The 23,320-nt window shown below is 38.6% G+C and overlaps 1 protein-coding gene and 1 non-coding gene across 2 annotated transcripts; one reads left to right on the top strand and one right to left on the bottom strand.

Moving 5' to 3' along the window:
• The first annotated feature begins 10,625 nt into the window (after positions 1 to 10,625).
• Positions 10,626 to 10,732, top strand: LOC128042177 (small nucleolar RNA R71). The gene has a single exon (XR_008197383.1). It is a non-coding gene; the product is annotated as a small nucleolar RNA R71 (small nucleolar RNA).
• Positions 10,733 to 19,137: 8,405 nt separating this feature from the next.
• Positions 19,138 to 21,008, bottom strand: LOC128041713 (uncharacterized). Its single transcript, XM_052632012.1, has 4 exons — positions 20,908 to 21,008; positions 20,537 to 20,796; positions 19,797 to 20,414; positions 19,138 to 19,487 (listed from the first exon to the last, which is right to left on the bottom strand). Exons 1-4 carry the CDS (start codon positions 21,006 to 21,008, stop codon positions 19,138 to 19,140), a joined length of 1,329 nt encoding a protein of 442 aa, XP_052487972.1.
• Positions 21,009 to 23,320: the final 2,312 nt, after the last annotated feature.

The following is a 23,320-nucleotide window of genomic DNA, read 5'->3' as shown; positions in this document are numbered from 1 at the left end:
GGGGACTTCAAAAACCATTCTGATCCTATCTCACTAAAATTCAAATATCTCATAATATATAATTCCTTTGCATACAGCGTTTCTTTCATGTGAAAATAGACTCAATAATATTTAATTATATATCTCATTCACTCTCTAATTCCATTTCTACTATCCTTGGAGATTTTTCAAAATCACATCAATGCTGCTGTCGAAAAACTGCTCCATTGCAAATTTTTACTGAGTTAAGTACTTAGATGCTGGAAAATAACAATATTAATAATAATTATTGAAATATTGCATTTATTTACCGTAAACTTACCTCGGTACAAAATACAATCAAATCTAGCAACTTAGTCTTCAACCTTTTTCTTTCCCCGGTCTAACTTCAGTTTTGATTCTTCTTGATCTATAACAGCAAATTTAGCTTATTTAATACTCACATTCATCAAAACAATCCTTGACTCAAACTTTAGAAAAATTATGATTTTGCCTCTAAATTTTTGCATATTTACACTTTTTCCCCAAAGCTCGAAAATTAAACTTTATCCCTTATTCTTATGTTTTATGACATGCTGAACATCTTTCCCTTCTATGGCAACATCAAATTCCCACTCTAACATTTACTTATGAACATTAGGTATTTTTACCGATTATGTCGTTTTACTCATTTTCACTTAAAATCGCCTAGCAAAAGTTGTTTAACATAATTTCAAGCTTCATATTTTACCATAAAACGTCAAAATAAACACATTTCACCTATGGGTATTTTTCTAAATGTGAACCCTAACATGAATTAAAGGTAGAATAAGCTAAATTGAGCTACAAGGACTCCAAAAATGTAAAAAAAACATTAAAAACGGGGATTGGATGCACTTACTATGAGCTTGAGAAAGTTAAGAAACCCTAGCTATGGAGTCTCTTGAAATTCGGCCCTTATAAAGAAGATGAGCACATTTTTCCATCTTTTTCCCTTTTAATTCTTTTTATTACCAAATGACTAAAATGCCCTTCATTAAAACTTTAGTTATTTTTATCTATGCATGCCTATTTTTTCCATGAAACTCTAATGATCTAATTACCATTTAAGAACCTCTACTTCAATTATGCACTTTAATTAAATCCTTTATCATCTAAAGCTCATATTTAACCACTTTTGTAATTAAACCCTAATAAGCAATTCAGACATGCAATCGCTGAAATTTCTTATCGGTATTCTAACACATGCATCCAATCAATTGGTAAATCATAAAAATTAATCACAATAAACTTTTTTATCTCGGATTCGTGGTTTCACAACCACTATTCTATTTAGGCCCTATTTCAAGATGTTACAGGGCCCACAAGCCCATTGGTCCATACGACCCATCTCGGCCCATTATGGCCCAAGCCCATGATTCGTGGATTGGGCTTACTACACGAGCGATCGGACGCCTGTGTGGTCTCAAACGCCGTATTTCTGGCTTTTCAGCTTTTTGTCGTTCTACAGTTACAATGGGGTGTTTACACACTTGTTTACGAGAAGAGCGCAAATCTCCATGTACACCAACCTAGATTCAATCATGACCCAATGTCAGTCCTTTAATCGTTAGGGTAAAACACCCTCTTATTGACACTTAATCCAAAAACACCATCCTTACCTTGCTTGAATGAGGGCGACTTAAATCCTCCAAGACCACCAACCAAAAGCGGTCACACGCTTTTATCGATTATCTGTACCACAAACAACGATCTCATTAACTGAGTTAGGCCATATAAGTGGCCTCAAATCATGAACGATATCCTATAAGAACATAATCAGTATACGGCATAAACCCCAAAAGTAAGGTAGCATATTACCTTGATTGAACGTAGAGAACAAGGGTTGCGACTACTTCAAACCACTTACAATCCACCACTCCTCGAAGAAAACCCTAAATCGGAACGAGTAACAAATTATGAGGAAAGAATCAACAGTCGGTAATCAAAGGGATAAAAAGGAGAGTATTCGATTTTAAGAAGTAGAATAGAAGGGAACAGGTTTAATCAAAAAGTGAGGAATGTAAACACTTTACCGATAGTCATAAACACTAGTAGCACCGGAACAACAAGAAGCAGTGAAGAAAAGATCAGCGCAGAGAATGATACAACGAAAGGTTGATATTCAGCTAGGAGGTAGAAGGAGAAATAGCCTGATAACAGTAAATCAATTGAAAGACAAAGAAGATATTCGACTAAGAGAGCACAGATTGAGGAAGAGAAGAAGAAAGAAAAAGGAATGGAGAATCAAAAGCCGATAACTGAAAGAAAGAAAGGAGAATTCGGTAGAGGAAGGAACCAAAATACTATTCGGCCAAAACCAAAAGAATAAAAGGAAAGAGCAGAAAAGTAATCGAACAAACCCAAGAGATACACGAAAGCATAGCGAAAATTCAGCACCAAAAAGAAAAAAGAGGGAAACACTACACAAAACTGAAATGAAAAGTATACCAAAATAAGCAGTATCCCCTCTGGCTGAATTTCCTGAGTATCAAAGTCCACATTCGACACACTTCTCCTCTCTCCTCACTTCCCTTGATTTTCTCCTAAAATATCTCCCCTTATCCCTCCTTGAATTATTCCACCTATTTCTCCTCAACTCCCCCAACAACTCCATTCAAATTCTATTCAAACTCCCCTTAGTTGTGTTTCAGTCCAACTTCACTACCTACACAGCTCAAGCAGCAAAATAAATACTTCATTGCGCAACCCAGGACTTGAACCTCAGACCTCACAGTTACATAACACGCCACATTGCCACTAGACCACAAGCTCTTTTTGTGTCATAAAACAAGCACTATTATTTATAAGGCCTATATGCCAGTGTCCAGGTTCATTTAAAAGCAAAACTAAAAATTCTGCAAAAGCCAATACTTAAACCCAAGCTTCTCAAACACTCCCATACACACCCAAATCACTTAGCCATTAAAGCAGACAAGCAATTTGTGTCATATCATGCAAAGAAATTAAAGACTTAAATTTTTGGGGCGTTACAACTCTACCCCCTTAACGAAATTTTTGCCTCGAAATTTACCTAGTCAGAACAAATGAGGGTATTGTTGTCGCATCGCCTGTTCAAGTTCCCACGTGGCCTCTTCTGAACTGTGATTACACCAAAGCACTTTGACTAGTGGAATAGATTTCTTCCTCAGTACCTTAACCCCACAGTCTAATATCTGCACTAGCTCCTCCTCGGAGGTTAGATCTGGCCTAACCTCGATCTTCTCGACTGGTACTATATTTGTGGGATCAGAGCGATAACGCCTCAACATAAAGACGTGGAACACATCATGAATCCGATCCAACTCTGGAGGCAACTCAAGTGATATACAACTAGTCCCACACGCTTCAGTATATGATAAGGCCCAATGAACCTAGGGCTAAGCTTACCCTTCTGCCCAAACCTCAGTAACTTTTTCCATGGAGAGACCTTGAGAAACACGAAGTACCCCACAGAATACTTAATCTCTCGACATTTAAGATCTGCATAAGACTTCTGCCTATCAGATGCTGCCTATCAGATGCCCAAGGTGCCAGACACAGTGCATGCAATGTATGAAGCGTAGACCCTATATCAAACAAACAGTGTAAGGTATATTATTAATTAGGAATGTACCGATTATAACATTTGGAATGTCACCATTCTCTCGGTGACGAATAGCATAGACCAAAGCTGGTTGCCTTGCCTCAATGTTACCAACACCTCTGTCTGGCACTCCACGACCTCATCTGATACCATTTCCACCTCTAGCCTGTCCACAGCCTCTCAGTGGTTGATGACCACCTCTCTCTGGCTGAACATAACCCTGACCTATAGCTTGGATCTGAATAGGCCTCTGAGGACAATTCTTAACTTGATGCTCCATAAACCCACATCTGAAACATGCCCCAACCTTCTTCCAGCACTCACCCAAGTGACATCTCCTACAATCAGCACAAGGCTGTGGTCTTACAATAGGAACCCCAACTCGGACTGGCCCATCAAACCTGGCATTCTTTTTAGACCTTCTAGAAAAACTCGAGAGCTTTGAATCCCTCCAATACCTGCCCCTATCCTTCTCACGATTCTGGCGCTCAGAGCGATTCACGTCCTCGGTGATTTTTACCTTTTCTACTAGGGTAACAAAGCGGAGCTATCAAGACTCATAACTCATCTCAGAGGCCATCCTCGAATCGCACACAACATTCATATTTAGTTGCCACTACCCTACGAGCATAGTGACTCAGTCGTAGGAACTCTGCCTAATATTCTGCCACAGTTTTATTCTCCTGGGTCAAGCTTAGAAATTCCCTTCTTCACGCGTCCACATAACTTGCGCCCACATACTTTCCTTGGAATGCCACCTAAAAGAAATCCCACATTAACCAGTCAGCCTGAGTACCCTCTGTCACGGTAAGCCACCACTGATAGGCTTCGTCTCGCAGTAAAGATACTGCACCTTTTAGTTTTTGCTCAGAGGTGCAGTCAAGGTCGTCCATTATTCTCTCTGTGGCTTCCAACCAGTATTCAGCCACATTAGGGGCTACTCCAGATATACCCCTAAATATTTTCGGTCCATTCGACCAGAGTTATTCTGAAATTGACCCACGACCCATTGCACCAGTACTAGTCCCTGCGACCCTTTCCTGAATACGGAGCATAGCTTGGGATAGTGCATCATCCTCAGCCGCTCGATCGTATGATCCCGTCTCAGTCACCAGTGAAGCTGGTGCCTCTTTAGCCTCAACATTAGGCATGTGGCCTGATGCCGAAGACCCAGCCTTAGCACTTCCTCGGCCTCTATCGCGACCTCGTGTACCCCTTCAACGAGTGCCTCTAGTGCTCATATCAAATAATGTATTATCTGTTTACGAAGTTTTATACATTAGTTTGAAATTTTAGTAATTATTAACAAATGTCTTATGAAAAGTAGTAATCAGAGTTTTGTTTTCGCAAATCAATGTCTCCCTACAGTTTCAGTTTACGCTCAATAAAGAGTTTCAGTACAGTCCTACTATCTATAGTAGTCTCTCAGTGTATTTCAGTTCAAGAAGTCTACGTTATAAAAGGAAACTTACGGATTCGGTGTTGGAGACTTAGTTTGCGACACTTGTAAACCTTCCAAAACACTTCAAGAACAGCTTTCTGGAAATTCCAAATATTTTCAAAACCCGTTCTATAGCTGAGTTTTGCAACTAAGCTCTGATACCACTAAATGTAACACCCCAAACTCAGTCTAGATGTTATGGTCGAATCTAGTGTGCCACGTCAAAGTGTCTTTCGAAAATAAGACTTGTTGGTAAAAATTCACTTCTAGGTTTAAAAACCCCTTTATTATTATTTAACAAATCATTTAGTCAAAAAGTTTGCCTTGTTATCTGCTATTGTTAAAAAGAGGTTGATCTAAAATCACGAAAGTTTTTGAAAACTCTAATGTTTATATTTCGTATCTTTTAAAATAGTATTCATTTTGAGAATTCGTCTCCTCCTAAACTAGCAGTTTCAAATAAGTAAGCAAAAGCCTAGTTAAAAATTTAAAAAAAACATAAATGGCCTTATTACATAAACAAAACCCAACAAAAAAGTAAACTTAAAATAAAAGTAAGTGTAAAACAGCTACAGTTGTGTGGCCACCTCCGAGCCTCTCGCAGTACCAAATCGCCTATCGCTGAGGATTACCTGTACAGTTAAAAGGAAATGGTGAGTTTACAAAAACTCAGTGTGTAATCCCTTATCAGCCAGTCAGTATACAACATGCAGAAACAGTCTAGGCCTGACCCCTATTCAGTAACAGTATAGTGTGGACCTTAGCCAAATACAATAATAGTGTGGGCCTTAGTCCAATACAATAATAGTGTTTTTCCTTAGCCCAATACAGTAATAGTACAGTGCAATAATGAAACCCATCCCAATCCAGCCAACACACCACTCCGTACCACCAACACACCATGTGGGGATAAAATTGACCCACCCAGCCAACACACCAATATCGCGTGAAGTCGCCAATAATAGTATCGCGTGAAGTCGCCAAGATCAAGATCGCAACAAAGTCGCCGATAACGAGATATGTGGCAAAGCCACCAGTACAATATACTTCCTCCATAACGGTATCCCAACCCCATGCAGTATGTCATGTCCTAAATCATACGTGTATGCAGAATGTAATACTCAGTAACAGTCATATACGAAACATGAACACATCAGTCAACCCACCTCTAGGGGTATAATGGTCATTCCTACCTATTAGGGGTAAAATAGACATTTGCCCTTTAGGAGTATTTTGGTAAATTTACCTATTTTGGGGTCTCGATGCATATATCGACCTCTCGAGAAGTTCACTGTCACCTCAAGTGACTCAAGAAACCTAAATGGTCATAACAGTGTAAATGGGCCCAATGCCCATTACTTGGCCCAAGTGGGCCCACACGCTCGTGCGGCCCGTTCAGCCCAGAGTTTGCCACAGCTATGAGATCTACATAGCCCAGTCCAGTATTTTCCACAAATTAAGGGTTTCATCCGTGTGTGGTCCACGAGCCCATTAGCCCACAATGCCCATCTCGGCCTAACATGGACCATTACGGCTCAAGCCATAATTCACGGATTTGGCTTACCACACGAGCGATTGAACGTCTGTGTGCTCTCAAACATCATATTTCTGGCTTTTCAGCTTTTTGTCGTTCTACCATTACAATGGGGTGTTTACACACCTGTTTACGAGAAGAGCCCAAATCTCCACGTACACCAACCTAGATTCAATAATGACCCAATATCAGTCCTTTAATCGTTAGGGTAAAACACCCTCTTATTGACACTTAATCCAAAAACAGCATCCTTACCTTGCTTCAATAAGGGCAACTTAAATATTCCAAGACCGCCAACCAAAAGCGGTCACATGCTTTTATCGGTTATCTGTACCACAAACAACGATCTCATTAACTGAGTTAGGCCATATAAGTGGCCTCAAATCGCGAACGATATCCTATAAGAACATAATTAGTATACGGCCTAAACCCCAAAAGTGAGGTAGCATATTACCTTGACTGAACGTAGAGAACAAGGGTTGGACTACTTCAAACCACTTACAATCCACCACTCCTCGAAGAAAACCCTAAAGCGCAATGAGTAACAAATTATGAGGAAAGAATCAACAGTAGGTAATCAAAGGATAAAAAGGAGAGTATTCAATTTGAAGAAGTAGAATAGAAGGGAACAGGTTTAATAAAAAAGTGAGTAGTATAAACACTTGACCGATAGTCAGAAACACTTGCAGCACTGGAGCAGGAAGAAACAGCGAAGAAAAGATTGGCGCAGAGAATGATACAATGAAATTATGATATTCAGCTAGGAGGTAGAAGGAGAAATAGCCTGGAAATGGTAAACCAATTGAAAGGCAAAGAAGATATTCGGCCAAGAGAGCACAGATTTAGAAAGAGAAGAAGAAAGGAAAAGGAATGGAGAATCAAAAACTGATAACTGAAAGAAAGAAAGGAGAATTCGGCAGAGGAGGGAACCAAAATACTATTTGGCCAAAACCAAAAGAATAAAAGGAAAGAGCAGAAAAGTAATCGAACAAACCCAAGAGATAATTGAAAACTTAGCGAAAATTCTTCACCAAAAATCAAAAGGAGGGAAACACTACACAAAATTGAAATGAAAAGTATACCAAAATGAGTAGTATCCCCTCTGGCCGAATTTCTTGAGTATCAAAGTCCACATTCGTCACACTTCTCCTCTCCCCTCAGTTCCCTTGATTTTCTTCTAAAATCTCTCCCCTTATCCCTCATTGAATTATTCCACCAATTTCTCCTCAACTCCCCCAACAACTCCATTCAAATTCTATTCAAACTCCCCTTAGTTGTGTTTCAGTCCAACTCCACTACCTACACAACTCAAGCAGCAAAATAAATATTTCATTGCGCAACCCAAGACTTGAACCTCAAACCTCACTGTTACACAACACGCCACTTTGCCACTAGACCACAAGCTATTTTTGTGCCATACAACAAGCACTATTATTTATAAAGCCTATATGCTAGTGTCCAGATTCATTTAAAAGCAAAACTAAAAATTCTGCAAAAGCCAAGACTTGAACCCAACACTCCCATACACACCCAAATCACTTAGCCATTAAAGCAAACAAGCAATTTGTGTCATATTATGCAAAGAAATTAAATACTTAAATTTTTAGGGCGTTACAAATATTGCTAACATGCAACGGTGAAAAGTAGCAGGAGCATTACACGATCCGAAAGGCATTCTTCGATAAGCAAACGTACCATATGGTCAGGTGATTCTCATTTATTTTCTTGGTCCTTGGGAGCTATCAAGATTTGGAAGTAGCCAGAAATTCCATCTTGGAAGCAATAATACATGTGACCAGATAATCTCTCCAACATTTGATCTGTAAATGGTAGAGGAAAATGATCTTTTCTTGTGACTTCATTCAACTTGCTATAATCAATACAAACTCTCCATCCCGTGACTGTTCTTGTTGGAACCAACTCATTTTTCTCGTTGGCCACAACAATTATGCCTCATTTCTTAGGAACAACCTGCACAGGACTCACCAAAGTACTATCAGATTTAGGACAAATAACTCTAGAATCTAGAAGTTTAATTACCTCAGCCTTAACAACTTCATTCATGTTAGAATTAACCTTCTTTGAGCTTGCAAACATGGTTTGTACTCGTCTTCCATTAAAACTTTATGGGTGCAAAAAGAAGTATTGATCCCTCTGATGTTAGAAATCTCCCAAGCTATAGCTCTTTTATGTTTCTTCAGCACTTGTAATAACTCATCTTTCTCATTTGGCTTTAAACCTGAAGCAATAATCACTTGTAATGTAGAATTGTCTCTAAGAAATTCATATTCTAGGTGATTTGGTAATTGCTTGGAAGGTTCTTCAATAGAGAGTTTTAATTTTAATTCCTTGTTTACCTCAATGTCCTTATAATTTTTTTATCTCTGTGAAGACTCATTAGAATCTAAATCAATTTTTGTCTCACTTATCACAACATTATCATCATTTACCTCCTCTCCTTGAACAAGACACAGTTCCAACATGTCTTTATGAACAATCTTTTTAAATGAATCTTGAATAACATGATCAATAGAGTTAATAAAATAACAGGGATCATCTTGTTCTGTAGAGAATCGTATGGCATCATAGATTTTAAAAGTGATCTCTTCATCACCTACCTTAACCACAAGTTTACCATCACCCACATCAATCACAACCCTAGCAGTGGCTAAAAAGGGGCGGCCTAAAATTAAAGGCACCTCACTACCCTCATCCATGTCAAGCATAACAAAATCAATAGGGAATGTACTTATCTACCTTTACAAGTACATCTTCAATAATACCCCTAGGATATTTAACAGATCTATCGACTAATTGAGTACTCATCCTAGTAGGTTTTGGTTCCACAAGACCAAGTTTCTTGAACATTTTATAAGGCATCAAATTAATGCTAGCACCCAAATCAGCTAATGCTTTCTCAATATTTAAACTACCAATAAAACAAGGAATAGTAAAACTTCCTAGATCCTTTAGCTTAGTTGGTAGTTTATTTTGTAGAATAGCTAAGCATTCCTCGTTGAGTTCCATAGTGGATGGTTCTTCAAACTTCCTTTTGTTTGTTAATAGCTCTTTTAAGAATTTTGCATATATGGGCATCTGTGAAATAGCTTCAACAAAAGGTAAGTTGATATGTAATTGTTTAAAAAGTCGAAGAAATTTACTAAATTGGTCATCCATGCGGTCTTTCATCAACTTTGCTGGATATTGTGGTTTCTATTCTTTAACTATTGGTGTCTGAATTCCTTCATGTTTTACTCTCTTATCATTTGCCTTATCAGTTTCCTGTTGCAACTTCTTTTCAGGTTCAGCCAACAATTTCCCATTCCTCAATGTAACTACTTTCACATGCTCTTTTGGTTTAGGTTCGGTATTACTAGGTGAACTACCTTATTTCCTTTCTAAAACCAATTTAGCAAGTTGTTCAACCTGATTTTCAAGCTGAAGAATTGATGCTTGCTAATTTTTCAAAGTTGTCTCGATGTTTTGTAAATGAATATCCGACGCCAAAATAAATTTTCCAACATCTCTTCAAGGTTTGGCTTCTTCTCTGGCTGATAAGATTGTTGTAAGCCCGGAAGGAATTGAGATATTTGGTTTTCTTGACCACCCCATGAAAAGTTTGGGTGGTTTCTCCAACCTGCATTATAGTTATTACTATAAGGGTTATTTTGAGTTCTAGAATTATTACCTATATAATTGATATGCTCCTTCTCCGTGCCAAGATTGAAGGGTATATCTTCTGGATTGTTTATTCCACCTCCATTTGCATCGCATTATATCACTAGATTTACCTACATAAAAAGATATAAATCATCAAATTTCTTGTTTAATATTTCTACTTGGTTCAGTAACATGGTGATTGCATCTAAACTAAAGACACCAGCTACTTTTATCGGTTTTGTCCTCATGATTTGCCACTGATGATTATTCAATGACATCTCTTCAATAAATTCATGAGCGCTTCAAGTGTTTTATTATTTAGAGTTCCACCGGCTATTACATTGATTAGTTGCCTAGTTGTGGGATTCAAACCATTGTTAAAAGTTTGAACTTGTAGCCATAGAGGTAACCCATGGTGAGGGTACCTTATCAATAAATTTTTATTCCTCTCTCATGCATCATATAACGTCTCTAAATCAATTTGCACAAAGGAAGAGATGTCATTCCTCAACTTGGCTGTCTTAGCCGGTGGGAAGTACTTCAGTAGAAAGTTCTCGATCATTTGATTCCATGTAGTGATGGAACCTCATGGTAAAGAGTACAACCACTGCTTAGCTTTGTTCCTCAATGAGAAAGGGAACAACCGTAGGAAAATGGCATCATCAGTGACACCATTAATTTTGAAAGTATCGCATATTTCCAAAAATCTAGCAAAATGAGTATATGGATCTTCGTCTTGCAAACCATTGAACTGAACAAATTATTGAATCATTTAAATAGTGTTCGGTGTTTGTTCAAAATTATTTGCAACAATAGTGGGTCTTAAAAATACTCGATTTAGCCCTAGTTAAAGTGGGCTTAGCATAATCGTACATAGTACGAGGAACAATAACAGGATCTACAGATTTGTAGCAATTACGGGAGGTAGCTGATTATTCTGAGTATCACCCATCTCCTCAGTAATAAAGGAACCTGCTAGAAGCAAACAAAAGTAAAATTAGAATGTAAAAATTAAACTCAAAACAAAAATAAAATAAATGGCTAAATTAATAAAAATAAATCCCCGGTAACAACACCAAAAACTTGACAGTCACTAAACTAACTATAAATACGACAAAGGCAAGTGCACCTATCAAACAATAGTATAGCTATGGAGAGTAGGGAACATCGTATCCACGTGGACTAAAAGTACTAGTCATTATCGTCTTCTTATTATCTAGTCGACAAATTGGGGTGATGTGTTTTATTCTAAAATTACTAAACTAATTTATCTAAGAATGCAACAAAGAATGAATTGAGGAAATAATCGAATATAAACCAATGAGATAGGCAATACCCAAGAAAGGATCCATCTAGACTTCACCTTTTATTATGAATTTGAATTAAATGATTTGTTCACTTGTGTCTTGATCCGTAAAAATCCCTAAATTATGTTAATATCTCTTTCGAGAGTACGAACAATTGACTCTAGGTTGATTAATTGAAAACTCTTTCTAATAAAAATCCCTATTGTCGCATTAACTCGATCTATGGATTCACCTATTAGATTTGACTCTAATCCAGTAGATTAATGTTATCCTATTTCTAGGATTGCATACGACTCCACTCTAGATCTACTCTTAAATAGGAACTTTTGCTCTACTGAAATAAGCACATTAAACATGAATTAATATCCAAAAAATATTAAAACAAGAAATAAGAAAACATAATTGAGAACAAGAATCAAGTATTTATCATGTAAAAACATAAATTAAATAAGAGGATTCATCATAGGTTTCATCCTCCCTAGGCATCTAAGAAATTTAGTTCATAATCGTTAATAAGAACATCTCAAAGTCAGAAAAAGCACAAGACATAAAGAAACTCAATAAAGCTTTGAAAGAAATTAAAAGGAGGTCTTCAATCTTAATAGAAATCCGCTTCCGAGTTGATTCCGATAGTATTCTTCGAGTGTTTTCTTTAATCTACTCTGATTGCCCCCTTCTCTATTCTGTCTAACTGGTATTTATAGTATTTAAAATGTTTAGAAAGCCTAAAAATTGGGTTTTTTCGTGTATTGAGAAGTAGGGTGCAAAATTTACACAGGTTGGCACATAGGCGTGTGACCAGCCCGTGTGGATCCTGGAAGCAACTCTTTTTGTCTGATTTTGACTCATTTTTCACTCTCAATTGCTCTTTTAAGTATAGAACATGAATTTAAAGGATTAGGAGCATGAAATTCACTAATTTGCATAATTAATCATCCAAAAATGCATTAAGAATGATATTAAAATATGTTAATTTTATAACTTATCAGTTTTATTTTACGATAAATGAAATATTGCATTGTCTGCATGAGAGTTATATAGATAAGAATAAATTAAGAAAATAAAATTGTTCTCGGCTTTAAGAATTCAACTCTTACTATTATTGCAAATTGCAGTAATATCAAGTTGTTGACTGAATGTTGAGCACCTAAAATTAAACAATTTCACTCTGAATAGGGTTACCTAGTTTAGGATTTCCATGTGCAAAAATCCTAATCCCCGAGGAAAGATAATGTGTGTCAATTTGTTCTCATAATCAATTTATTGCCCATTTGACAAAATAGTTGCAATCTTTTTGTCCCTCGTGATAGAGATCAAGTTATTAAACTCTGTGAAGAATTCATCTTGTTCGTAGAGCTCCCTCACGTTAAGCTGATCAATGGGAGCTTTCCACTAATGACAAATTTCTATTTCATATGAATGGTACAATAGAGCCCATAGACCATATGTTGGCCATCTACACTAACATGTCCGTGTATGCCTTGAGGACTCCCAATATTGACATGCCTAACAAACATAAAAGATAAAACAATAAAATAACATTTAACATCATGGACATTAAAGTACAAAACTATTGCAGATTAGAGCCATATCTAGGGCGAAAGGCAGAAGGGACATCCTCATCCATCGGAGCCTGCATTGAGGAAATAGTTGCAATCTTCTTGTCCCTTGTGATAGAGATCAAGTTGTTAAACTTTGCAAAGCGTTTGTCTTGTTCGTAGAGCTCCCTCAAGTTAAGGTGATCAATGGGAGCTTTCCACCAATGACGACTTTTTGTTCCATGTGACCGTTGGGCCAAAGCAATCTCCTTTTGTCTTTCTTTTATTACATCTAGTAGGTCTTGGACGTCACTAAAATCTTGTACAAGCAAGATTCAACAAGAGCATCAGTGGTTTCCTCAAGATGTTGGCTTGCATTTGAAAAGTGTTTAGCGACAGAATTCAACAGAAGGATGGCCAAACGAATAAGGTTTACCAACCGGTGAGAAAATAATAAATAAAATCTCCCTACCATATAGAGTGGAGAGCTCAGAGATTTTTTATAAATTCCTGTGCGTCCTTTTGAAAATGCGATAAGCCTATCATCTGCATTTTCAATGATCATAATCTCAATTTTTTGCTTCCTTCTAGTTTTCTTGTCTAAGCTTGCCGTTGCAAAAAAGATCAAAAGAAAAAAGAAACAAGCAAAAAAGTTACAAATGAAAGCTTTACTAGCCTTTCAGATGGTTTGGAATGAAATTCTTCTTGCATGAAATTCATATATATATAGATAGGCAAATAAAAACCCTAGAAATTAAATGCTAAAACTAATTAAATTAGGTGATCAAATTTGACGATCAACAATTGAATATCGTGTTAGTAAATAAATCTAGTCCTAAATTAGGTAGTTAAATATGTTTCTTGAATGCATTATAAATGTTGTGTTATTGATCGTATATATATTATATCGAATATGCCATAAAATGAAACAAAAATTCATGATATTATGGTACATTTAAGTCAACTATATGTTTTAAAAGTACCAAAAACCGATACCGTTATTCGGTAAAATTAGAAGCTCAATTGGAATAACTGATATAATGTCCAAAAACGGAAAGACTTCTACATAAAACAAGAAAAATAATCTTCCAAAAGCATATAAGGAAATAATGGATATCAAATTTATTTCTTTGCAAATTTTGGTAAATTCTCGAACAGGTTAGGTTGTACTACCAATGAAAGTATGATGATGTAATTCCCCAAACCCGGCCTAGACATGATGGTCGAATCTGGCGTGCCACATCAAAGTGTCTTTGAAAACTAGGTCTCATTGGTAAAAAATTATTTTTAAGTTCATAATAAACTTCTTGCTATTAATTAACATTTCATTCAGTCAAAACATTTGTCTTGCTGTTTGATATTGTTTTAATAGGTTGATCTAAAAACCGCAGAAGCTCTTTAAATTCTATTGTTAAAACTCGTGTTTTTGAAAGCATAAATTAATTTAATATTTTGTCTTCTCCTAAACTAGCAGTGTTAAATAAATAACCAAAGCCCAATTAAAAATTTAAAACCAACTTAAAGGCCTCATTACCAAATCAAAACCTAACAAATTAATAAAATTAAAAGAAAGGCAAATGTAAACATCAGCAGTAGTTGTGTGGCCACCTCCAAGTCCCTCGCAGCCCCAAATCGTCTATGGCTGAGGATTACCTGCACAGTTAAAAAGAGAGAGTGAGTTTTCGTAACTAAGTGTGTAATCCCCTTCTAGGCAATCACTATGCAACATACAGAATCAGTCTGGGCCTGAGCCCTATACAGTATCAGTATTGAGTGGGCCTTAGCCCATTACAGTAACAGTGTGGGCCTTAGCCCAATACAGTGACAATGTGGGCCTTAGCCCAATACAGTAAATAGAATAATGCAGTGATGTAACCCATCCTAATCCAACCAACACACCACTCCGTACCACAAACACGCCATGTGGGGATAAAATCGACCCACCCAACCAACATATCAATATCACAAAGAAAGTCGCTGAATAAAAGCGCAAACAAAGTTGCGATATGAACGCAAACAAAGCTACCAAGAAGCGACATATGTGGCAAGGCCACCAAGATCGAGATACTTCCCTTATATCAGAATCCCAACCCCATGCAATATGTCATGTCATAAATCAATGTGTATGCAGTATGTATATATATCATAAATCAAATCGGTCAGACACATATTTCAACTTCTAGGGGTATAACAGTCATTTCACCCTTCGAGGGTATTTCGGTCAATTTACCCATCGAGGGTATTTCAGTCATTTTACCCTTCGAGGTATTTCACTCATTTTACCCTTCAAGGGTATTTCAGCCATTTTACCCTTCGAGGTATTTCACTCATTTTACCCTTCAAGGGTATTTCGGTCATTTTACCCTTCGAGGTATTTCTGTCATTTTACCCTTCGAGGGTATTTTGGTCATTTTACCCTTTAAGGGTATTTCGGTCATTTTACCCTTCAGGGGTATTTTGGTCATTTTACCCTTCAAGGGTATTTCAGTTGTTTTACCCTTCGGGGGTATTTCAGTCATTTTACCCATCGGGGGTATTTTGGTCATTCTACCCTTCGAGGGTATTTCGATCATTTCCCACGAATCGCAAGTAGGCTTACCACTCGAGTGATCGCACGCCCATGTGGTCACAAATGCCATGTTTATGGCTTTTCGGCTTTTCACTGATCTATGATTGCAGTGGGGTGATTAAACACCTAAATTCAACAGAAAAGAGAAAATCTCCACGTACACCAACCTAGATTCAACCAAACGTCATTACATTAACTACAAAATTCGCTAATCAAACAAAGTCAAATGATGCTAATGACAAAATCAGTACTCGAAGACCCTTACTGAAAACAACCGAACCGAACCGCATGCTCAGCTCTTTGGAGAAACACGAATCAACTATTGAACTCTACCTAGCACAAAAGCCACAAAGCCCTTTACTTCCAACCCTTAGATCGCATTTCACTTAACCATGTAACCCTATAATGTACATACATTCATTCAAACCGCATCCCAAACAACGAAAAACAACCACTTAGTTACCTACCAAATGGTTGACAGGGTAGAGTGCAACTTGAAGCACAAGTAAGAGCAAATCTAAAAGGGGATCCGAAACCTAGAAAGGGGCAAGACAGGAAAAAGAAACAAAAGAGCAATCGATAGAAAAGAGCAAACCGAACCAGACAAAGGGTGTCCCAGAACTCACCTATCAACACTAGACTGAGGAGATAGAGAAGAACCAACACCAATACTCCCTTTAAAATTATCTAGAGTGGAGATGGAGCAAGAATTCTGCAAGGTCTGGGAAACGGTAGGGGAGAGGAAGAAGCAGTAAAGAGAAGAGGTGAAGAGAGAATAAAAGATTCGGCAACCTAGAGAAGAGGGAGGAGAAAGGGGATTCGACAGAGGGGACTAACGAACTATTCGGTCAAAATAAAAACAAGAAGAGAAAACAAAAAGAATAAAAGGAGAAATAGGAAAACAAATGAGCAAACCCGAAAGGTACCCACAGTTTTTAGCAATATTCAGCACAAGCAGAAGGTGAAATAAAAACTTCCAAAATAAAAGGAGACGGAGAGAAAAACAACCCCAAAACCGATTCTCACAAAGCCTAAAGACCAAATTCGGTATAAGCCTACCCCTAAACGGCACAACTCTCCCTCACTCTCAAACTCATTGATTTCCTCCTAAAAACTCCTCCATTATCCCTCCTTGATTTTTTCCACCAATTCCTCCTCAACTTCCCCAACCACTCCGCTCAAAATCCATTCAAACTCACCACAACTGTGTTTCAGTCCAACACCACTACCTATACAGCTCAACCAACAAAATAATTACTACCTTGCTCAACCCAGGAGTTGAACCTCAGACCTCAAGGATACTTCACACGCCACCTACCACTGGACCAATAACCTCTTTGTGTCATAAAACAAGTATTAATATATATAAGGCCTACGTGCCAGTGTCCAGATTCATTTAAGAGAAAAAGCAAAAATTGTGCCAAGGCCAAACTTGAACCCAGGCTTCTCAAACACTCCCAAACACACCAAAATCACTGAACCATTAAAGCGAAAAAGCAATCAGTGAAAAATCATGCAAAAATTAATGACTTGAAATTTAGAGCGTTACAACTCTACCCCCTTAACGAAATTTAAGCCTCGAAATTTACCTGATCAGAAAAGATGAGGGTATTGCTGTCGCATCGCCTCTTCGGGTTCCCACGTGGCTTCTTCTGAACGGTGATTACACCAAAGCACTTTGACTAGAGGAATAGATTTCTTCCTTAGTACCTTAACCTCACGGTCTAAAATCTACTCTGGTTCCTCCTTGACGGTCAGATTTGGCCTAACCTCGATTTTCTCAACTAGAACAATGTGTGTAGGATCAGAGCAGTAACGCCTTAACATGGAGACATGGAACACATTGTGAAGTCGGTCTAATTTTGGAGGCAACTCAAGTTGATATGCGATCGATCCCACACACTTTAGTATACGATAAGGCCCAATGAACCTAGGGCTAAGCTTACCCTTTCGTCCAAACCTCAGTATCTTTTCCTATTGGGAAACCTTAAGAAATACATAGTCCCCCACAGAATACTCAATCTCTCGGCATTTAAGATCCGCGTACGACTTTTTCCTTTCAGATGCTTCCTTCAATCGGTCTCGAATCAATTTTACCTTCACTTAGGTGTTAAAAACCAATTCTGGCCCTAGAACTTGCCTCTCGCCCAACTCAGTCCAACAGGAAGGAGTACGACACCTACGACCATATAATGCTTCGTACGATGCCATTTGCATACTGGACTGGTAGCCATTATTATATGCAAACTCTACTAGCGGCAAATAATCCTCCCAGTCGACTTGGAAATCCATTACACAACACCTTAACATATCCTCCAGTACTTGAATCACTCTTTCTGACTGACCATCTGTCTGGGGATGAAACGCAGTACTAAAGTCTAGTCTTGTACCCAAAGCCTCATGTAACTTCTTTTAGAATCGAGACGTGAAGCGAGGATCTCTATCTGATATAATGGAAACCGATACCCCATGCAGTCTTACAATCTCAGCCACATACAGTTTAGCCACCTTATGCAAAGAGTAATCAGTACGGACTGGTATGAAATGGGCAGATTTAGTCAATCGATCTACACTAACCCATACAGAATCTTTCTTAGTAGGCGTTAAGGGCAACCCACTCACAAAATCCATGGTTACTCTCTCCCACTTCCAAAGTGAAATTTTAACCGGCTGAAGAAACCCTAAAGGTAACTAATGTTCAGCCTTCACTTGCTAACAAGTTAAACATTTACCCACAAAATCAGTTACTTCACGTTTCAATCCTGGCCACCGGTACAACTCATGAAGATCTTGATACATTTTATTCCTGCCCGGATGCATAACAAAAGGATTACTATGTGCCTCTCACAGTAAAGACTGCCTCAAATCATTATCCCTTGGTACATAGACTCCCCCTTGGAAGCACAACACTCGTTCACTATCAACCCAAATTTGAAGTTTCCCTATTCTCAACTTGTCAGAAACGATGAACTAGTGACACATCCAACAACTGTTTACCCTTAATATGTTTAGTCCATGCTGGTCTAACTTCCAGCTCAGCCAACAAACTACCATCATCAAACAAGCTGAGTGCTTAAGGATTATGATTGCTCAATTGAGTACCCTACCACTCAGTGCGTCAGCCACCACATTAGCCTTACCAAGGTGGTACTCAATTGAGAAATCATAATCCTTAAGCAGCCCTACCCATCTTCGCTGCTTAAGATTCAACTCCTTCTGAGTGAGAAGATACTTAAGGCTCTTGTGATCTATGTAGATAGTACGCTTTTCACCGTAGAGATAGTGCCTCTAAATTTTCAGTGCAAATACCACCACATCTAACTCCAAATCATGAGTAGGGTAATTCACCTCGAGAGGCTTAAGCTGACGAGATGCATAAGCAACCACCTTACCCCCTTGCATCAGCACACAACCCAAACCAACGTGTGATGCATCACTGTAGATAGTGAAGTATTAAGATAGGGGCCTCAGTCAAAACTTTCTTCAATTTCTCAAAAATTTCTTGCTACTTATCAGTCCAGATAAACAGTACCCCTTTATGCAGCAACTTAGTCAAAGATGCAGCAATCAAGGAAAACCCCTCAACAAAACGTCTGTAATACCTTGCCAGACCCAGAAAACTTTGAATCTTAGATACAGTCTTAGATGGTTTCCATTCTAGTACAGCTTCAAATTTTCGAGGGTCAACCCTAATCCCCGCAGAAGACACCACGTGACCCAGAAATGTCACTTCTCGCAACCAGAGCTCACACTTACTGAACTTAGCGTACAATTGCTTTTCCCTTAAAATCTGTAGAATAATTTGAGGATGGGCATCATGTTCATCCTCAGTTCTCGAATACACCAAGATATCATCTATAAATACCACCACAAACTAATCCAAATAGGGTTGAAAAACTCAGTTCATTAGGTCCATGAAGGCGGCTGGTGCTTTCGTCAGCCCAAACAGCATCACTAGGAACTCGTAATGACTATAACGAGTCCTAAACGCAGTCTTATACACATCAAGCTCCTTAACTCTCAACTGATGGTACCCAGAACGAAGATCTATTTTGGAGAAAATCGATGCTCCTTGCAACTGATCAAATAAATTATCTATCCTCGGCAAGGGATACTTATTCTTGATAGTCAGTTTATTCAATTGCCGATAGTCGATGCACATACGCATGGTCCCATCCTTTTTCTTTACGAACAATACTGGTGCTCCCCACGGAGACACACTAGGTCGAATGAACCCTCGATCTAATAGTTCTTGGATTTGAGCTTTTGATTCCACCAAGTCTTTTAGTGCCATCTTATAAGGGGCGACAGACACTGGAGCCATTCCTGGCAGGAGCTCAATTCCAAATTTGACCTCGTGGCTCGGAGGTAACCTAGAGAGCTCATTAGGAAATACATCGAAAAAATCCTTAACATTTCTGACATCTCCAACAGAAGGACCCTCAAAATTAGATGTATTAATATAGGCTAGAACCGTCTCACAACCCTTGCGAACCAATTTTTCAACCCTTAAAGCAGAGATCACATTAATCAGAACATTCCTTTGCTCCCCAATCACAACCACCTCCTCATCCTCAGTAGTCTTTAATACCATACGCTTAGCAGCACAATCGAAACTTGCACGGTGTTTTACCAACCAATCCATCCCCAAGATTAGGTCAAAATCACCAAACAGTAGCTCCATTAAATCTGCTAGAAATATAACTCCTTGAACCCTAGGGCCACATCTCTGAATAACTTGTCTACCCTGACTGATTGTCCTAGCGGACTCAACACCGTCGTCTTATTAATAGTACTATCACAAATGATACCCAAGGTGCTAGACACAATGCATGCAATGTATGAATGCGTAAACCCTATATCAATTAAAGCAGTGTAAGGAACTTTATGAATTAGGAACATACCAATTATAACATCTGGAGCATCATCATCCTCACGGCAATGAGCAGCATAGACCAGTACTGGTTGTCTTGCCTCACTGTTGCCAACACCTCTACCAAATGTTCCACGACCTCGACCTACACCATTTTCACTTCTAACCTGCTCACGGCCTCTTGGTGGCTGCTGACCACCTCTCACTGGCTGAACAAAACCCTGACCTGTAGCTTGCATCTGCGTTAGCCTCTGAGGACAATCCTTAACTTGATGCTCCCTAGACCCACATCTGAAACATGCCCCAATCTTCTTCCGACACTTACCCAAATAATGTCTCCCACAGTAATTATAAGGCTATAGTCTAGCTATAGTAACCCCAGCTCAGACTGGCCCATCAAACCCGGCCTTCTTTTTAGGCCTATCAGAAGAACGTGAGGGCTCTAAATCCCTCCTAAACCTGCCTGTATCTTTCTCACGGTTCTGGCACTTAGAGCGCTTCATATCCTCGGCAATTTTGACCTTTTCAACAAGGGCAGCAAAATCTCGCTCCCTCTACGGAGCTATCAGAACTCGCAACTCATCCCAGAGACCATCCTCAAAACGCACGTAGCGCTTATACTTAGTTGCCACTATCCCACGTGCATAGCGACACTGTCTTATTCCCCTGGGTCAAACTCAAAAATTCCTTTCTTCGGGCGTCCACATAACTTGCGCCCACATACTTTCCTTGGAAGGCCGACTTAAAGAAATTCCACGTTAATCGTCTGGCCTGAGTACCCTCTCTCACGGTAAGCCACCAATGATAGGCCTCGTCTCGTAGTAAAGACACTACACCTTTTAGCTTTTACTTAGAAGTGCAGTCGAGATCATCCATTATTCTTTCCGTGGCTTCCAACCAGTATTCAGCCACATTAGGGGCTACTCCAGATACACCCCTAAAAGTTTTCGCTCCATTCGACCGGAGTCATTCAGAAATTGACCCACGGCCCACAACACTAGTGTTGGTCCTACAACCATTTTTAGAATACGGAGCATAGCTTGGGATAATGCGTCTTCCCCAGTCGCTCCATCGTATGATCCTAACCCAGTCACCGGTGAAGTTGGTGCCTTCCTAGCCTCAACATTAGGCATGAGGCTTGTCGCCGAAGGCCCAGCCCTAGCACCTCCTCAGCCTCTACCACGGCCTCGTGTACCCCTTTTGCGAGTACCTCTAGTGCTCATATCGAATAACGTATAATCTGTTTACGAAGTTTTAAGCATTAGTTTATGATTCCAGTAATTATTAACAGATGTCTTATGAAAAAACAGTAATCAGAGTTTGTTTTCGCAATTCAAGAGTCTCCCTATAGTTTTCAGTTTTCCTACAGTCTCAATTTTCTCTAATCTAAGAGTTTCAGTAAAGTCCTGGTATCTATGGTAATCTCTCAATATATTTCAGTTTAAGTAGTCTACAGTATATAGAAACTTACAGATTCGACACTGAAGACTCGGTGTACCACATTTGTAACCTTCAAAAATAATTCAAAATAGTTTTCAAACCCGGGCTAGACATAATGGTCAAATTTGGCGTTCCACATCAAAGTGTATTTGACAATTAGGTCTCATTGGTAAAAAATTATTTTTAAGTTCATAATAAGCTTCTTACTATTAATTAACATTTCATTCAGTCAAAACGTTTGTCTTGCTGTTTGATATTGTTTTAATAGGTTGATCTAAAACTCATGGAAGCTCTTTAAATTCTATTGTTAAAACCCGTTTTTTTGAAAGCAAAAATTAATTTAAAATTTCGTCTTCTCCTAAACTAGTAGTGTAAAATAAATAGGCAAAGCCGAATTAAAATTTTAAAACCAACTTAATGGCCTTATTACAAACTTAAAACCCAACAAATTAATAAAATTAAAAGAAAGGCAAATGTAAACATCAGCAGTAGTTGTGTGGCCACCTCCGAGTCCCTCGCAACCCCGAATCGTCTATGGTTGAGGATTACCTGCACAGTTAAATGAAAAAGTGAGTTTTCGACACTCAATGTGTAATCCCCTTCTAGACAATCACTATGGAACATGCAGAATCAGTCTGGGCCTAAGCCCTATATAGCATCGGTACAGTATGGGCCTAAGCCCATTACAGTAAGGGTGTGGGCCTTAGCCCAGTACAGTGACAATGTGGGCCTTTGCCCAATACAGTAAATAGAATAATGCAGTGATGCAACCCATCCCAATCCAACCAACACACCACTCCGAACCACCAACACACCATGTGGGGATAAAATCGTCCCACCCACCCAACACAACAATATCGCAGGAAAGCTGCCAGAATAGTAACGCAGCAAAGCTGCCAGTAATAGTATATGTGACAAAGCCACCAGTACAGTATACTTCCCCTATATCAGAATCCTAACCCCATGCAATATGTCATGTCATAAATCATACGTGTATGCAGTATGTCAAACTCAGTAACAATCATGTATATATATATCTTAAAGCAAATTGGTCATACACATATTTCAACTCTTAAGGGTATAACAGTCATTTCACCTTTAGGGGGTATTTCGGTCAATTTACCCATAGAGGGCATTTCGATCATTTTACCCATCGAGGGTATTTCGGTCATTTTACCCTTCGGGGTATTTCGATCATTTTACTTTTTGAGGGTATTTCGGTAATTTTACCCTTCGAGGGTATTTCGATCATTTTACCCCATGAGGGTATTTTGGTCATTTTACCCTTTAAGGGTATATCAGTCATTTTACCCTTTGGGGGTATTTCGATCATTTTACCTTTTAGGGATATTTTGGTCATTTTACCCATCGAGGG

Source organism: Gossypium raimondii, chromosome 6 (genome assembly GCF_025698545.1).
Source record: "Gossypium raimondii isolate GPD5lz chromosome 6, ASM2569854v1, whole genome shotgun sequence".
NCBI classification, from domain to species: Eukaryota; Viridiplantae; Streptophyta; class Magnoliopsida; order Malvales; family Malvaceae; genus Gossypium; species Gossypium raimondii.
Note: the sequence above shows the minus strand (reverse complement) of the source record. Positions and strands in the feature narration are given on the sequence as shown.